At 37.4% G+C, this 19,499-nt stretch overlaps 2 protein-coding genes across 2 annotated transcripts in view; one reads left to right on the top strand and one right to left on the bottom strand.

The window, feature by feature from the left end:
- LOC125232286 (muscle-specific protein 20-like) overlaps positions 1 to 17,779 on the top strand; it is a 32,817-nt gene extending 15,038 nt beyond the window's left edge. The window contains exons 2-4 of the mRNA XM_048137928.1: positions 13,018 to 13,226; positions 16,111 to 16,231; positions 17,036 to 17,779. Of these exons, the coding sequence (XP_047993885.1) occupies positions 13,018 to 13,226; positions 16,111 to 16,231; positions 17,036 to 17,227 (522 nt within the window). The 3' untranslated portion in view covers positions 17,228 to 17,779. The remainder of the gene's footprint in view (positions 1 to 13,017; positions 13,227 to 16,110; positions 16,232 to 17,035) is intronic.
- Positions 3,224 to 5,047, bottom strand: LOC125232302 (myophilin). The gene is made up of 4 exons (XM_048137932.1): positions 4,903 to 5,047; positions 4,260 to 4,459; positions 4,047 to 4,167; positions 3,224 to 3,926 (listed from the first exon to the last, which is right to left on the bottom strand). Exons 1-4 carry the CDS (start codon positions 4,906 to 4,908, stop codon positions 3,744 to 3,746), a joined length of 510 nt encoding a protein of 169 aa, XP_047993889.1. The 5' UTR covers positions 4,909 to 5,047; the 3' UTR covers positions 3,224 to 3,743.
- Positions 17,780 to 19,499: the final 1,720 nt, after the last annotated feature.

Consider the following 19,499-nt stretch of genomic DNA (forward strand, 5'->3'; position numbering starts at 1 on the left):
TTTTATTTAACAGTATCGCGTGCTTTTAGCATTAGTCCTTTTAGACACCGAAATGCGCTGTTTAAAATGGACGTGCTCCAAAATAAATCCAGAATCATTTCAAACTCACCGCATATCAAGATCTTATGCAACCGTGATTTCTCAAAGTCTTTCTGCGTGAACAGATCCAGGACACATTATTTTGTAATATCAACAGAAAAACCTTCTACTAATAATCGTTAACGTTATCGTTGTGTAATATTGAACAAAATATTCACGGACAGCGATAATTAGCTGGCTGTCATATACCCGTGTTCAACGTCAAAAATCCCTAAATGTGTTGTTTTTATCTGTGCAAGTCCTTCACGACCTATTTGTCGTTGGCAAACTGCCAACAAAGGACTATCGCTTATTAAACTCGTTCCATCTGACCTGTGGGCCGCTGCATTAAGAATTGCACAACATGTTAGGCAGATAGTTCCGAGATTGGCATTAAACTAAGCGAAGTTGTTAGAAATATCGCAATTCATCAACATTTTTCGTAGGTACGAGTAACATAAACTTAACGTCAATTGCCAATTTAACAAGGTGCACCGGGGCAATTTTGACAAGGGACAATTTCAACTACCTACTTAATCGAAATATTTTCAATGATTAACAACTAAAGTGCCATTGTGCCATATATAATGTAGTGGACGCAATCATATTATGACCCCAAAGGCGAAATTTACAAATTGGTTCTTATATGCTTCAAGTTCCTAAAACGTAATAAAATTGTTTTCCCCTCACTAGCTCGGAAACACGTGTTTTGTCCTTTAATACCAGCGGGTAAAAACGCATTTTATCCACTAGTGGGTAAAGTAATTTGACCTTGAATAAAGTCAAATTAACTGCTTTAAAATTGATATGAGTAGGTGAATCTAGTAATAAAGATGATTTAGGTACCACCTGTGGAACTACTGGAAGCAGTGATAAACGCATTTTTTGCGTTGTAGTTTCCTCGCTATATTGAGGGGAAAAGTTTTGTGTTACACTCGGGTGCAAATGTATTTTACTTCTCGTGTGTTAAAAAACTCGCAAGTTCAGGATTCTATTCTCGAACCACTCGCTTCGCTCGTGGTTCAACTATAGAATCCTTTCACTTGCTCGTTTTTTCAATTCCACACTCGGCGTTAAAATACAACTTTGCCCCCTTGTATAACAAATAACTATTATTGTTTAAGTACCTTTAGAAACAGGAAAAACAACTATTTATTTTCTTTGTGTTTGAACCTGTTCCAGCCACCTGTTCAAGGAAATTCACCGGTTAAAAATAAATGTTAATCACAATACCTAATGAGCTGTTAAAATGTTGCGTGTGTCAAGGTTTATGTCATGTTTAAGATTATATTTGACGCACATCCCCCGTTCGTTGGCTACCGGTCAAGATAAACAGAACTGGTCATAGGCAAGTACTAACCCACGCCCCTCTTGGCCTACTGAACGATCTTTCTGGAGCAGTAATCATTTTGAAAAATATACATTATGTCATCTTAAAAACTATGCCTAAAGGACATGCTGGCAATCCATTGCGTGCGCAAAGATCATGCTCTTTGCGCACGCAATGGATTGCCAGCAGGGTATAATAATGTCTGAATAATCATACAGTTGAACGAAAATATCGTTCCTACTCAGCACGCCTTGCCTTTGGCTCCGCGCACGCCACCCTTGGTCCACAACAGAACACCATTGTTCCGTGATAGAAAAATACGTATAAAAACATCAAGATCAGCTATTGAGTGCCTAGACTCAAACGCAGCAGTAACTTCGAAATATTTTGGCACAAATCGCAAAATTTTCTAGTTTACAATTCTCCAACAAAACCACAAGAAGCCCTCACCGCCGACTATTTCAGTTTTATCGCTTCAAACGAAGTCATGGCTCCATATGACATATTAACAACCAGTTACTTTGTCACAATGAATGAAATGGTTCGTCGAACTCTGCACGCGTTAGGAAAATCTAAATATTCTCGTCTCTATCAAAGATTTATTCCTCGTAAATATTGCTGAGATTTTTTGAGCGAATGCTCAGACCGTCAATTCTAAAACGAGATTCATTGACGTGAAGTAAGAACAGTTATTATCATTATCACGAAAAATACATACAGTATTTATTTATCTTAACAGTCTCAGGTTATTGAACCCCTGTTTGCTATCCCTTCTGCAGGTTTACATAAATATGGATTCAAATAGCAGCTCCTATACAAATATAGAGGTTGCTAAACTAGCTACACTAAGAGATTTGCTGTCTATGTTGTTTACTAAGTATGATGTGTGGGATAAATACATATTATTAATCCTTAATTATAATTTTAACAAGTAATAGCCGAAAACTAAGTAACGCTTATACTAATACGGATGCTAGGCGGCGATGTACTTGTTATTTATATTATAACTTATAAAATAATCCCATGCAACACACCACACCGGCTATTTACTCAATTTTAAATAAATTAAATAAAAAAAATACATTGGGGACACCTTATATACAGATCAACTTAGCCCCAAACTAAGCAAAGCTTGCACTATGGGTGCTAAGCGACGATATACATACTTAAATAGATAAATACATACTTATATAAATAGAAAACATCCATGACAGGAACAAAATATCTGTGCTCAACACACAAATAAATGCCCTTATCGGGATTCGAACCAAGGACCGCGGCTTAGCAGGGAGGGTCACTATCGACTGAGCCAGACCGGTCGTCTAAAATAATTATTAAGGTAACGTAATTAAGGTAAAATAAAATTACACTTGAGTGCCATTGACATACAGTGATTTCATTAATTCCTAATTACGTATGTCTATTTGTACTCATTGAAATTAATCATCAATGTAAATTGAGTGCTCAGAACGTGTCTTGGCATTTGTTCTGCCAGTCAGGAAAATTAATATCTGCCTGGACAGAAGTTAATTCGGCCAAGGGTGTTTAGTAATTTAATTCAATTATGCATACATTTATTATCGCGAAATATTAATCTCAAGACTATTAAGGATGTTCATTTCTGTTTTTTGGGATGAGTCAATCACCTCTTCGGATAATTAAGATTCTTATGTTATGATATGTATATTGTGTTAAATGTGATTAATTATTACAGAATTCCTAAATAAATAGGCATTTGGTTTTTATCATTAAACTAGAAGATGTTTCTATTTTAATCTTATAAGATTTAGATTTACAACAAAACAAAATAAAACGTGTTCTTAAAAACAATGTTTATTATAAAATAATATTAAATATTTACATACACATATACTTGTAAAAATCTTAACAAAAATAAAGCGAGTTAGATTAAGTATTAGGTATACATAACATCTTTCACAATCTCTGGAGTGGCTGTAGAAATATCAAAGTTTCATTTAATACTAAGCTTACATTATTAGTAAACCTTTTTATTTATAATTGATAATGTAGCTTGACATAAAACTATGACAACAAATTGTATCGCGTATACTCATAATGAATTTATTCATCCCGACGTTTTGGACTCTTTACAGCGTTTGCGGTCAACAGGAGACATTTCATTAACTCGATATAATCCGTTTCCATAGTAAATATCGATGATAATTTATCATTACATGAAACATAAGAAGACCGCAAAAACTACATCCAGTAAGTACACAAGTCATCCGACCCACAAGAATGGAATAGCCTGTTCTTGTAGAAATACTGATTTTGGCCGTTGGTTTGAGATACTTGTTAAAGAAGCATAGACAAGTTACATGTGGCGGGTGTTACCGAAGCCGCCGTGGCCGGACTGGGAAGCGCCCTTGTTGTAACCCATCTGAAGGTTCAGCTCAGCGTTGTGGGCACGCAGCTGTTCTTCGGTGAATGTACGCTCATTCTTGTCAGCCATTTTGGGACCGAGTTGAGGACCTGTCCATTCAGGGTGCTTTTGGGTCTAGAAGAAAAAAAAAAAAAAAAAAAAAATATGTAGATACAGTAATAAATGCAATTATTTTGACCTTTAGTTTAAATATATAGTTGTGTCTAGGTAAACATATAAAAGTGATACACTTACAATTCTGCCAAGAGCGTACAGGCAGAGAGTAACTTGGGGGATGTTACGCTTCTCGAACAAATCAGCAGTTTGGAAGATTTCTTCCTCAGGGACTCCGTACTTCTTGATAGCAGCCTGGAACCTGAAATCAAAATTATTTGTTTACTAATATGTAATGAAACCAATGTACAGTTTGTTTGTTATTAATGACTTTATTTAATTTTGATTACATACCTTTGGATGTTTTCCATCAGCTGGAAGTTGGTTCCTTTCTCCTGGATCTTCTTAACGGAGCCAGGCGACAGTTTATTGGCCAGTTTGCACAGCACGATGCCATTTTTCAAGATATCCTCGTAATCACCACCAGGCAGAGGCTCTCCGATAACCGCCTGAATCCAGTTCAGGACTTCCTGTTCTTGTTCCTTATTCCTGGCCTGAAATTAGTATAATTATCATTAGCGATGTCGTAAACGTTTTGAACGCCGGCCATAAAGCGCTAGCTCCAGTGCCAACTCGTTTGATGGCCGTTCCAGCATCATCTCCTAAAATAACGTCTTAAGTAACTCGGGCGCCGAAAGAGCCCCTCTGGAAAGTTGGGGAGAGATGTAAAAGATCGTTTGCGTCCACTGACGCGTGCGCGCAGCTGCGCATACGCGTCTGGCTCGTTAATCCGTCATTGACGTCAGGGATCACTTACAAAACTTTTGTAGAGATTAATGTTAAATTAACCATACGACTGTATTTAAAAGCAACGGCGAGAGGTCAAGACAATGTCGAAAGCACAATGCTTATCTTGGCAAAAAAATAAAAAGTTTAATGAACTATTCTTAAAACTCTTCGTTATTACGGAAACTGTTGCCAATTTAAAAAAACTTACAGGCATATTGGTGATTTAAAAGCACTGATCACTGGGGCGAGCTTTCGCGGCGGTACCAGCGACTGGACTGGCGCTCTGTTGCCGCCCGCCCAGCACGGCGCGGCGGGGGCGGGATGACGCCCAAATGCTGCTACGCCACTGTAAACATATCATAATGTAACAGTCAAGTGCCAACAAGGCAGAACACTGGGTCCCGTAGGTAATTAAAAGCCGACTGATGTGTTGTGTCTGATGTGACTTACTGTTACTGACGTATAGTTACTGTTATGGGGAACAGACTATACGGAGCGATATTTCGGTGTGTGCTTGTTATACCAAATCTTGCATACGTATCTTTAAATTGGTTACTAGAAATAGTGGCCTCAATATTGTTAAGTTTTTATGAATGGCCAGTTATTTGCGTCGGTGCAGTCCCACTATAAACTTCCTATTTACATTGTATTTTTCTTCGCGGTTTTCGGCGGTCTTGTTTATTTGTGACCACTGAACTCTAATAAAGCTAAGAGCCGTGATTTTTATTTTTATTTCCACCGCCGACCACAACACCGACCTCTCTCCGGATGTGAAGAATTTATCTTTTTCGATATTTATGATTATTACGTAATGAAAAATACATTACATTGTACCGCTACCGAAGTACTCAAAGAGTCAAACCAAGGTGTACATCTTTATGGAATAGGCAACTTGACTGTACTTAAAATAAAATATTTTATACCATGCACGAAATAAAGCATCAGATAATTATAAGAGAAACAGGGACAGAAGTTTCAGATAGAAATATATAAAGTAAATCTGTTGACCGTGACGTCACTCAATTCGATGTCATATGAATTCCATATTAGCAAGTCGTTCAAAATCGTTTTGACAGTTCTTAAAAAGAAACTGATTTGACTAGGAGGAAAGTAGCCTATTGCCTATGAATATTAGTATGGGGACTCTTGAAAAAAATTAGTGAATCTACAGGTCTTTAAAGGGTCTGCCCCTCTGGAGTTAGTCCGTTTTTACATTATCCGATCCGACATCGGATGTCAGAAGGATTTCAATGGAAAAAATCCAAGATGGCGCCTGTAATGTATGGGATATCGGTCTGACATCCGATATCGGATCGGATAATGTTAAAACGCACTTACACGTGACTAGAGGCTGGGTGGTATAGCTAAAAACATTCGAAAACAACCATATATTGCAAAAATACTAAATGGTTAGTAAAAGTCGGTAACACAAGTAACACACTTATCTCGCGTACGCAACGCAATGTATAGTATAAGCATCAAATGCCTAATGAATCGGGACCGGCTGAATCCTAGCCTGGATTACTTTTTCTATTTAGTAGATATCAGTTATCTTATTCATATAGACTTTTATAGTTGTGACATAGATATTATATCAACACTTTAGACAGTTGTTAGGAGTAATCAATGAACTCAACCACTGGGCACAGAAATAGAAGTGTTGAACGAGATGAGAATTAAACTCGCCGTGACGTACGAGACGGAAAACTTCGAGGCTTCCGGTAGTGATGAATTGGCGTAATTTATAGATGATGGCCGGCTTGGAAAAACAACTGGTATAAAAGTGAAAATTATTGTACCAAGATACGTGGCCTTATTTTGATTTCATAGTAAAAGTTGCTCAATAAGACCTATTCTACCACCTTATTCATAAACTTACAGCCTTGAATAGTTAAATTGTGTTTTGTCCTTTTCTCACAAATACAAGTCATCAATCTAAATATATAAAAGAAGAAGCTGACTGACTGACTGACTGACATATCAACGCACAGCCGAAACCGCTGGTCCTAGAGATTTCAAATTTGGCACGTAGGTTCCCTATATAGTGTAGAGGAGCACTAAGAAAGGATTTTCCAAAATTCACCTCCTAAGGGGGTCAAATGGGGGTTCAAAGTTTGTATGGGGAAACAAGATTAGTTTGACTAATTTATTCGAAACTTCACAGGAAGATTCCTTAAGACATATGACTGAATACGTGTTTCAGGTTTTTTGAAAATTTAACCCCTAAAAGGGTGAAAAGGGGGTGATATAGTCAAAAAATCAATATGGGTATCGTTTTTATGGTTTATCGGGTCGCTGATCACGATAAATACAACGTTTTTAAAATCTAACGAGGCGGAAGTGAAATACCTTCTCCCCTGTTGTGGTGCAATGGGGTTTAAATATCAAAAAAATATATAAAAGAAGATATTGACTGACAGACTGACATATCAACGCACAGCCGAAACCGCTGGTCCTAGAGATGTCAAATTTGTCAAGTAGGTTCCTTATATCGTGTAGAGGAGCACTAAGAAAGAATTTTCTAAAATTCACTTCCTAAGGGGGTCAAATGGGGGTTCAAAGTTTGTATGGGGAAACAAGATTAATTTGACTATTTTATTCGAAACTTCACAGGAAGATTCCTTAAGACATATGACTGACTACGTGTTTCAGGTTTTTTGAAAATTTAACCCCTAAAAGGGTGAAAAGGGGGTAATAAAGTCAAAAAATCAATATGGGTATCGTTTTTATGGTTTATCGGGTCGCTGATCACGATAAACACAACGTTTTTAAAATCTAACGAGGCGGAAGTGAAATACCTTCTCCCCTGTTGTGGTGCAATGGGGTTTAAATATATAAAAGAAGATATTGACTGACTGATTGACATATCAACACACAGCCGAAACTGTTGGTCCTAGAGATTTCAAATTTGGCACATAGGTTCCTTATATGGCGTAGAGGAGCACTAAGAAAGGATTTTTCAAAATTCTCCTCTTAAAAGGGTGAAATGGGGGTTCAAAGTTTGTATGGGGAAACAAGATTAGTTTGACTATTTTATTCGAAACTTCACAGGAGGATTCCTAAAGTAATTTGACCCCTAAAGGGGTGCAAAGGGGGTAAAGTCAAAAGCACCATATGGGTATCGTTTTTATGGTTTATCGGGTCGCTGATCACGATAAATACAACGATTTTAAAATTTAATGAGGTAGAAAAGAAATTTTCTCCCCTGTTGTTGTGCAATGGGGTTAAAATATCCAAAATAGCCATAAGTATAGCTTTAGTTTTTATCTTTACTTCTGGTTCAAGAGATTTCAAATTAACACGGAAGTTCCTTAGAGGAGCACTAAGAAAGGATTTTTTAAAGTTCACCTCCTAGCATGATAATTTGACAGGGGCAAGGACAGGGACAGGGCCAGGGTTAGGGACAGGGATAGGGACAGGGACAGGGACAGGACAGGGACAGGGACAGGGACAGGGACAGGGACAGGGACAGGGACAGGGGCAGGGGCAGGGGCAGGGGCAGGGGCAGGGGCAGGGACAGGGACAGGGACAGGGACAGGGACAGGGACAGGAACGGGATAGGGTTAGGGTTAGGGATAGGGATAGAAAAAGGGATAGAAATAGGGGACGGGGACGGGGAAGGGGACGGGGACGGGGACGGGGACGGGGACGGGGACAAAGATGGAGATAGAGACGGGGATAAGAATAGGGATTGGGGTCGGAATAATCGGTCGGCAATCGATATCAAGGCAGTGTAAAATGCAGGTGGCTCAGTGGGAAGGTATTAGTAAGTAGGCATCGGCGAGTATAGTTTATTTTTTACATAATTGTAACAGTGTTTGACGGTGTATGATTAGTACCAATAAATGTATCTATCTATCTATATATCCTGCATCCGTAATAACTATTACATTCAATGTGCTGTAAGAAGATCGTTGTTTTGCTTGCCTTTTATATGTTTACGTTTGCAATAAGTATAAGCAAAATGGAAAAAATTGTAAGCGATAATGCAAGGAAGTACTTTCTACCCTACCGACCATAGCGTCGAGATACTGGCTATGTGGGTTGTATGAAGTTTCCCCAGTATAAATATTTAAATAGGTAAAATACATACATATTCGTACCTACTACCTACGCTGTGGTCGCTTTGTAACAATTCTACAATCATTGCAAGAATTTATTTTAAAGCAATAGTAATATGTGTAAGGTACAGTCAGCCAAAACCGGACCGTACAGCAAATAGATCAGTTACAATTACAATGGCCCTCCAGTCGAGAATGGCCCCGCTTTACCTTAATCGAAATAATCGCGGACATCTGTACCTACAAAGAAACCTAAGGATCCAAATGAAAATCTTATTTTTTGTAAACGTTTCAATAAGAATACTTTTATTACGCGGGCGAAGCCGCGGGTAAAAGCTAGTTTAAGATAAAGACAAACATAGTGTAGCTAATTTAGATTTAAGTATAAAACGTTTATGAATAACGTAAATTATCAGGCGTAAGGAAGCAATCTGTAGCTTTTCAATCAGTTTCCTGTGCCATTTTATTGTCCAATAATGACACTTTTAATAAATATAACTCTCGGAAGATTTTTTCTAGGTTATTAATATATTTTTATTTTCATTAAACATTGGCCTAACAATACAAATTATTTAGAATTAGATAGCTATTTAATTCTCAGAACAGCTGTCTTATCGCGTCAAAGATACCAGCGCATGTAAAGAATTCGGTTAAAATTAGATTGACTGCAGTGGAATCAAACACTTGAGTCATTTTTACTGCATGAATTATTTTAATATTGTACGCAAGTAGAGGTCATTTCTAATAATAGGTACTATAAAACTATTATCAATTTTGTAGTTTCGGAGTCGGACCCGTAGTAAAAGTTGCTCAGTATGCTTAATTGTATAAGGTTTTCAGTGGCTGGTGTAACACCATGCATATTTTGATTATTTTATAAATTTTATTACATAAGAGCCACTCGATCCGCCATTTGCCAAGAATAATGTATTTTCGAATAATTTGAAATGAGTATTTCTATTTTCTGGACAGTCGGTGAAAAATTGGTCGAAAGAATATATGACGCCACTTGTCAACGCGTCGCTGCGCAGACGCAGTCATTTTTAAATGATTGGGTTCAATTTAATATTCATCGGGTCTGTAGGCGCAGTGATGTTTTAGGCGATTGATAGAATGTATGAAAAATTAAAAAACGCTTTAAGTACGCTCACCGCGTAAAATTATAATACAGACTGTATGCGAAGACTATTCATCTGTTTTCAATGTAATTTTCCTTTTGAATCTGTTCATCGCTGCGACAAATCGCATAAAACAACCGTGCTTTTCACCAATTCTGCGATACAATCATACAACAGATTCTATTTGACTCGAGACAGTCCCAAAATAATTTCAGTTACATTATGGTTAGGTAGGGTAAACTCGCCTCATTCGGTGACACTCCTAATTCGGTGATACAAGCTTTGAAAAACGATTCCGAAAGCAGATTTTTGGTTGTTTCACCGAATTAGGCGTGTCACCGAATGAGGCGAGTTTACCCTACATATAAAAACATCACATTAACTTTTAAGGTTAGACAACTAATTTTATTTTAAATTGATCTAGAATGATATTAGTTCACGATTTTAGCGCTATCAAAAACATTCTATAAATGATCCAGTTTGGCCGCTATCCAAGCTGAACTGAAACAACATACTGGCCACGTGGCTGGGGAAGCCCTAACATTTCAAAATTGAGAACCGAGAGGTTCATTCTCAAAAGAAAATACTACTAACTACTCCTTCCTTGCCATATCAGATAAAAAATAATTTTATGTTATATTCAAACGCGCTTACACAATTTCAAGAGATTTTGTATCTCCTTGCAGCGGCAGTGAGTGAAATTCGTATTCTTTTTTGAAAATTTTACGCTTAGTAGGTTTGGGGATAGGGGGGAAGTGGTCATTATTTTCCTATTTCCATAAATTACTTGACTAAAAACTATACTAAAGCTCTTTCATTTCATATGTAACACAAAATAGCTCAAAAAAACTTTGATTTTTTATTTTCATTTTTACCCCCCCAAAAGTGTAATAAGTGTGTATAATTAAATTTTCTTAATTTAAAGTACATTTCTGTCTTTGGGTCACAGGTTAACATATGTGTGACAAATTTCAAGTTAATCGATTCGGTAGTTTTGAAGAAAATTGGCTGTGACGCCTGTGACCGACGCACGAGTGATCCTATAAGGGTTTCGTTTTTCCTTTTTGAGGTACGGAACCCTAACAAGAAAAGAGTCGAGGCAATAGACGCAACTCGCAAACTTACAAAATGTTCTCAGAGAATAACCCTTCAATATAAATTATTGAGTCAGGAAAAGGTTCTACATTTTAGATACAGATAATTACTATAACCAAAGACATATACTCGTATAACTCCGTATAGACAGATAAAGTCTAAGAAAAAAACGTACCTCAGTACCATACAGAAAAAGGTACGATGACCTAGATGGCATTACACCTTCGGGGTACGCTCAGCTAGATGGCGCTAATATTAATATTTGACATTTTAACACATATCGAGCTAAGAATATGGGCCAAATTGTCAAAACTGAGGTTCAAAAGTTTTAAGCCTGTGTCAAGAGATGGCAGTCAATGCACTGTGATTACACATTTTACTTCGACAGTAACTCTCTATAATACTCGATCCTCTTTGCTATAACTAATTAACTAGCTAAAGTAGACGTTCGCTTAGGTACCTATGTTATTTAAAATAATGTTACGCAAATACAAAATAAGCATCCAGCAGTGCTCAGTTAGCCTAACAAGACAAATAATCAGCAGATCTAACTGCGTAGTTTGTTTGTGTTGCAATGTACTCGGCTAAGTGCTTAGCTGCTGCAGTTAAACGTAACTTGTCCTTTACAACACACGTGGTAACATGGGAATATCCCACGGTAGGAACGCTTCCGCAGACATATGATTCTTAGACATGTGAAAGTTGTGTGAAATCTATTTACGACGCATTTCCTTGTTTATGGTATACTTAACGTAAAATACTTTCAACAAACTTTGACTTTGGATACAGTACATAGGCCGTGCTTATACCCAAGAAAATTATCTGTTTTCTTTAGGCTGCGGATTTCCAATAGAAACTAAAAATAATCAAATATTCTAATTTTTAATGTACATAGACAGACGTCTCAATACAATTTAAAACCTATTATTAGTCTCGGTACTTAAGCTATGTGCAATAACTTAAATATGCATATGTATTAGGGTGGTCCTTATTTTGTCGATGTTATATTTTTATACGGGGCACCCGCTTAATGTAAAATCTAACCCTAAAAAACCAATGTATTTTTTTTTTCAGAATTTTTAAATACATTTTAGAGGTCGCTACCGCACTTTGAAAATTTGGACCCTCCATACAAAATGTTTTTTTTTTTTTTTTTTTTCGAATTTCCGTTGTGTGGCAAAGAGTCAGGGTGTATTAAAACCAATGTAATTTGTTTTCAGAATTTTTAAATACATTAATTAGGGGTCGCTACCGCACTTTTCAAAATTTGGAAGAACTTACTTTAGAAGTCTTAGAACCCCTAAAATATGAATAAATAATTTTAAAAAAATCAGCGGCGTTATTTTATGTTAAGTTGCACTTTAATACACCCTGACTCTTTGCCCCACAACGAAAAATCGGAAAAAAAAATAAAAAATAGCATTTTGTATAGAGGGTCCACATTTTCAAAGTGCGGTAGCGACCCCTAAAATGTATTTAAAAATTCTGAAAACAAATTACAATGGTTTTAATACACCATGACTTTTCGCCCCACAACGAAAAATCTAAAAAAATAGATAAAAAAAATTGCATTTTGTATGGAGGATCCAAATTTACAAAGTGAGGTAGCGACCCCTAAAATGTATTTAAAAATTCTGAAAAAAAAAATACATTGGTTTTTTAGGGTTAGATTTTACATTAAGCGGGTGCCCCGTATAAAAATATAACATCGACAAAATAAGGACCACCCTAATATGTATGTACAATGTATCTAGTAATACATTTGGAAAAACTGCGTTTATTTTTTATTTTTTTCACGGAAACCAAACCATTTATATTGTCTATGGCTTATAAGATAGCCTATTCTGGTTGTCAATTTTTTTTATAGTGGGTTGGTTTTATCCAAACAGATTCTTAAAACGTTTTCTTTATATTTTATATTTTAAGCAACATTCCCTTCTTGGGTTTCTTGCTATGCAGTAAATATTATTTTTTCCGCGATCATTTTCCACTTCTTCAATTTCCTCTTCAACTACACGTTTACTTATTTTCTCCAAATTCAAATTCCAGTGCGCTGGCAAACGTGAGCCCGAGAAGGAGGTAGAAGCCCAACGCTGGATTGAAGCCGTGATCGGCGAGAGGTTCCCCAACATGCCATACGAACTGGCGCTACGAGACGGTATCATCCTCTGCAAGTTGATGAACCGTCTGCAGCCCGGCATCATCACCAAGGTCAACATCTCGGGCGGGGACTACAAGTTCATGGACAATATCAGCCAGTAAGTAAAGAGTAGAAACAATCCCAGTGCTGGACAGAAGCAGTACCCGAGAAGTGGTTCCTCATCATTCTGTAGAGCTGGCGCAGCGGGAGGGCATCATCCTCTGCAAGCTGATGAACCGGCTGTAGCCCGGCATCATCACGATATCATCACCAAGGTCTCCGGGGACTACAAGTTCATGGACAATATCAGTCAGTGAGTATAACATATTAGGAAGAATTTCAGCACTGGATAGAAGCAGTACTAGAGAAGCGGTTCTTCATAATGCTGTATGAGCTGGCGCTGCGAGATGGTGTCATCCTCTGCAAGCTGATGAACCGGTTGCAGCCCGGCATCATCACCAAGGTCAACATCTCCGGCGGGGATTACAAGTTCATGGACAACACCAGCCAGTGAGTATAAAGAACAAGCTCAGACCTGGATGGCGATCGTAATCGGAGAGAGGATCCCTAACCAGCGGTGCCTTTTCTGGATTAAATAATTACGATAGTTCTTTGTCGTCATGCTTGTCATGTGTTATTGGCAAATAACATACTTACATGGTTGTTTAATATTTGGCACGCCCTACAACATAAATTATTTGATGGATATCAACAAGTGTAGTATTGATATCCTGAGAATTATGAGGCAATTGTTCGAAAATAGTGAACTATAAACAGACAGCAACATGACCAACAGCAACACACAAGTACAATATCAACATGAAAGTATCAAATTAGAATACGCGTCGAAAGGTCTCTTAGTAGGTACCTACCAATTGATATATACGAGTACACCTACAGTCTTAATAAAAAGAGATATGTATGTAGACTCTAGACGTATATTATGGAGATAGGTCAATAGGTAATTTAGAGTAAATACTATTCCAGGATGGCAGATACCTTTAGCACTTGTCATACTACTAGCAAGGACCATATAATACGGGACAGACAAAGCCCATACAAAACAGCGTACCCCTGAAATGTATGGGCCTTTTAGGCTTAAAACTATATGGCGCTGTTTCGCAGCCTGGAAGTGGCCAAAATCTGACTTTCCCGAAATATTTTTGCGTGTTTTTATTTTTTATAAAAACAAATGACATGCTTCTTTATTTTAACCCCTCAGGTGGCAGAGCTACAAGTTGCATAGGGGAGAAGTGGCGCGGTCATTTTATAAAACATTCCGTTAAGTGGCAGGCACCGGGAGCCGGACTCTGGGAAAAACAAGCTGTTAAGTGGCAGGGACCGGGTCCCGGACCCCGTGCGACGATATGCCTAAATATATAAATAAAACCGTCAAAACTATATCTAGCTTCCTCATACTTGCACGAACCATTTGTCACTAAACAAGGACGGCATTCAGTAAAGGTTCAACACCTTCAACTTCAAAACAACTTGAAATATGACCCAATTTGATTGGACCATCCGCCTGCCATGTTTGAGACACGTGTTTAAAAACCGTCTTTTTTGCAAAAAATGTACTGTAATATGTTAAAGTGTATATAGAGACAAAGAGATAAAGAGATATGAGTGTAAATAAATGTATATTTAATAGGGTGGTCCTTATTTTGTCGATGTTATATTTTTATACGGGGCACCCGCTTAATGTAAAATCTAACCCTAAAAAACCAATGTATTTTTTTTTTCAGAATTTTTAAATACATTTTAGAGGTCGCTACCGCACTTTGAAAATTTGGACCCTCCATACAAAATGCTTTTTTTTTTTTTTTTTTTTTTTTTTTTTTTCGAATTTCCGTTGTGTGGCAAAGAGTCAGGGTGTATTAAAACCAATGTAATTTGTTTTCAGAATTTTTAAATACATTAATTAGGGGTCGCTACCGCACTTTTCAAAATTTGGAAGAACTTACTTTAGAAGTCTTAGAACCCCTAAAATATGAATAAATAATTTTAAAAAAATCAGCGGCGTTATTTTATGTTAAGTTGCACTTTAATACACCCTGACTCTTTGCCCCACAACGAAAAATCGGAAAAAAAAATAAAAAATAGCATTTTGTATAGAGGGTCCACATTTTCAAAGTGCGGTAGCGACCCCTAAAATGTATTTAAAAATTCTGAAAACAAATTACAATGGTTTTAATACACCATGACTTTTCGCCCCACAACGAAAAATCTAAAAAAATAGATAAAAAAAATTGCATTTTGTATGGAGGATCCAAATTTACAAAGTGAGGTAGCGACCCCTAAAATGTATTTAAAAATTCTGAAAAAAAAAATACATTGGTTTTTTAGGGTTAGATTTTACATTAAGCGGGTGCCCCGTATAAAAATATAACATCGACAAAATAAGGACCACCCTAATATTTAAGTCCCTGAATGACTTTTTTCTCCAATTTATTGTTTTTTTGCCTAAATAAAGTTACTTTAATAAATGGAAGTGGAAAATGTAGCCATCTGATATTTGATCGAGTCTAGCAAAATTCACATAAATGGGATGTCTTTTTTTTCTACGGAATGATTTTAGCCGTTTCATAATGAATCCAGTGATATATGGTTTATGCACAACATCCCTACATTTTTTGAGTAATTATAATTTTTATAACATAAGTAACATCCGCGATGACCACCCGTGAGGGCCCCGCCACTCAAGGGTAAACTTTTTCTGTCATTTTATCGGTATCCTTGCCACTCAACAGCTTTTTATTTCAAGTCCGGCTCCCGGTTACCTGCCACTTTACGTGCGGTCGGCTCCCGGATTTCGCCACCTGAAGGGTTAATGTCATGATATCACGTCAATACACATTTTGATAAAGTAGTAGGCCTTACGTCAGTGTAGTTATGATAGTATTTAATAGGTGGCGCTAAATGGAGACTAAATCCTACATATTTATATTATCAGAGGTAGTTACATACCTCATGTATAATTCGTTCTATCTTCTCTTTTTCAGGTTTCAAAAGGCGTGTGTTAAATACGGCGTGCCCGACGTGGACCTGTTCCAGACCACGGACCTGTGGGACCAGAAGAACATTGCTCTGGTCACCACGACTATCTTCGCCATTGGCAGGACTGTAAGAACTGGTCACATTACTTAGACATATTTATTTGCATACTTACGACACGAGACACTGCCACTTTGCTAGGTGATGGAGTCCGTCTCCACCATGTCGCTCCGGCGATTACCTTATTATTTAAAAAAAAATCATCATCATTTTCCTTTGCGCTATTCCGGCCATTTGCAATGGTTCATTGGAGTCATTGCCAATTAATCCAAATAATTGAAGGTATAGGCCCCTGTATTTCGAAAACGACTGTTGTCCATTAGAATCAACTTTGTTTATTAGGTTACATAGTATAGTGTAGGAAGTTCTGTAGTTTGTTGTTCACCTTGATATTGTAATAAATGATATCATGTTTATTTTTCATCGATGTGGCATTATCTGGGGGAGGCATATATGTCCAGCAGTAGACGTATTTTGGCTGAAATTATGATGACATCATATTTTGGCCTCATATACTGCATCTTCATTTCTTCATATTTAGAACACGTCCATAATTCACTCTCACTATTTGGTCCAGTCCAAGGCACCATCGACCAAAATAGCTATACTTGCCCGCGTAATATTTATATTAGTACATTTCATGGCACATGCCATGCCATTCTGGAGTATGAGTTCCGTAATTTATTTTAAAATACTGGATAAATACTAGAAAAGTCATATTAGTACACATCACATTTTTTTTCCTTTGAACTTGAATTATGTTGTACTTACTGTAGGTACATGATCGCTAAACCATAAACATTTACCTACTTACATTGCAATAGTTTAACTAACTCATCATTGTTGTGTTTCAACCCATGTTATTTTGTCCAGGCATACAAACACCCCGAATGGCGCGGTCCCTTCCTCGGCCCCAAGCCAGCTGAAGAGAACAGACGCGAATTCAGCGAAGACGTCGTCCGGGCAGGACAGACCGTGATCGGTCTACAAGCCGGCACAAACAAGCACGCGACGCAGTCCGGACAGAACTTTGGCGCGTCCCGCAAGATCATCCTCGGCAAGTGAAGTACCAGGGCGCGAGGATGCTTCAGGAGACGCGTAAAGGCCAATTCAAACTTATACCGACATCAGACTATCCGAAAGATATCATTCGGCCATCGTGCGTCGCGAACGCGCCAATACAGCTACGGGCAAGCGCGAGCGAAATGCGAGATATCCGAATTATATTCTTCAGGGGACCGATTTTAAATTTCGAATGCACGATTTCGCCGTTCGAAGTCTGTGGAAAAACGATTTTATTGCTATTTTTGAAAAAGGACAACTAGTAATTTTAAATCTAGTGGTACTAAACACTCGTTTTCGTAAATCGTTATTGAATTTAATTCACCAAATCGAATAGTCGACATTCAAAAATGGGCCCCAGACGTGTTAATGATATCAGTGTAAGTTAGAATAGGCCTGCTAGTCAATGTTAGCAATAACTTTATTTATTATTTAGCCCTTTAATGAAATAGGTACATTATTTAACCTTATATTATTATTACTATAATGTTTATATTTATAAGTATGTAATTTAAGGAAGTAATGTAGCAATAAATAAAATTGTATTTACTATTTCTTGCTGAGTTTTTATTTATTAGATATATTGGGTGTGTCTAGACTGGCCATTGAGTCACAAGGGAGCAGACGTAAGCTTTAGTTATCTACATATTGCAGACGAGAGTACAATTAGATTTTCCCCTCACTAGCTCGGAAACACGTGTTTTGTCCTTTAATACCAGTGGCCCGTTTCTCGAAAGGTACAAGCCTTGTATTACAAGTGTGTTTCCATGACAATCCATACGATTTGACAGTTCGCGCACTTGTAATACAAGCCTTGTACCTTTCGAGAAACGGGCCCCAGGGGCCAAAAACGCATTTTATCCACTAGTGGGTAAAGTAATTTGACCTTGAATAAAGTCAAATTAACTGCTTTAAAATTGATAAAAGTAGGTGAATCAGTAATAAAGATGATTTACCACCTGTAGAACTACTGGAAGCAGTGATACACGCATTTTTTGCGTTGTAGTTTCCTCGCTATAGTGAGGGGAAAAGTTTTGTGTTACACTCGGGTGCAAATGTATTTTACTTCTCGTGTGATAAAAAACAACTTTGCCCCTTGTATAACAAATAACTATTAAAGACTCGAGTTTACAGTATCCTTGCGCCCCGAGCGAGATACACGAATACACAATGTTAAAACTTGCAATAAAAAAAATATGTTAAACTAAATTGATAAAAAAGTGAACTAGAAACTAAAAATTTCATAATTCCCTTGCCAAAAGCTTTTTTTTCTATATATAACACTTGCATACAATTTGGACACTTACTAAGACTGGTCGTCACTATAAAACATCAAACTTTTTTTTTATACTACGTCGGTGGCAAACAAGCATACGGCCCGCCTGATGTAAAGCGGTCACCGTAACCTATGGACGCATGCAACTCAAACAGTGTCACATGCGCGTTGCCACCCCATTAGAAACTTGTACATTCCCTTTTGCTGTGTTAAGTACATAGCAAAAAGGAGTGTACAAGTTCTAAGGAGGGTTCGGGTTGCCGACGGACGACGGACAATAGACGGAACAAGTTAGTTCCGTAAGTCCTCCCGTCATCAGCACACCGCACCCTCGTTGAGTTCTGGCAGCCTTACTCACCGGCAGGAACACAACACTATGAGTAGGGTCTAGTGCTATTTGGCTGCGGTCTTCTGTAAGGTAAACTAAATCAAATCCAGCATCTATTCAATATTTATGATTCAAAATAATTATTTGTAGGTAAATTCTATGAGCCAGCTCAAGGCATCAAGTTAAAATTTGTATGAAATTACTTTGCACTCTTGTGGATAATAGATCGTTTTCGAATAGCAAAATTGATCTTTGCCAGTTCTCTTTGCTATTCGAAAACAGGCAAAATTGCATTTATAGATATTAGTTTGTTGTTTAAGGTTAACCTTATCCTGCCTTGAAACCCTCGCATTGCTCAAATTCCACTTTTTGAATATTGCTAAACGAGTAAGCGAAAGATTCCAATATTGAACCGCGAGCGTAGCGAGTAGTTCAAAAAGTGGAATCTTGAGCGTTGCGAGGGTTAAACAAACTTTGCCACCAGTGAAACACATTTTTTTTCACCACACCAACATGAACAAAATATTGACTATAAAACATTAAACTAAATCAAATCCGCCACTATACCTATTCAATATTTATGATTCAAAATCATCATAAGTATAAAGGTAAATTCTACCAGCCAGCTTAAGGCATCAAGTTAAAATTTGTATGAAATTACTTTGCACTCT

Source organism: Leguminivora glycinivorella, chromosome 1 (genome assembly GCF_023078275.1).
Source record: "Leguminivora glycinivorella isolate SPB_JAAS2020 chromosome 1, LegGlyc_1.1, whole genome shotgun sequence".
Taxonomy (NCBI): Eukaryota; Metazoa; Arthropoda; class Insecta; order Lepidoptera; family Tortricidae; genus Leguminivora; species Leguminivora glycinivorella.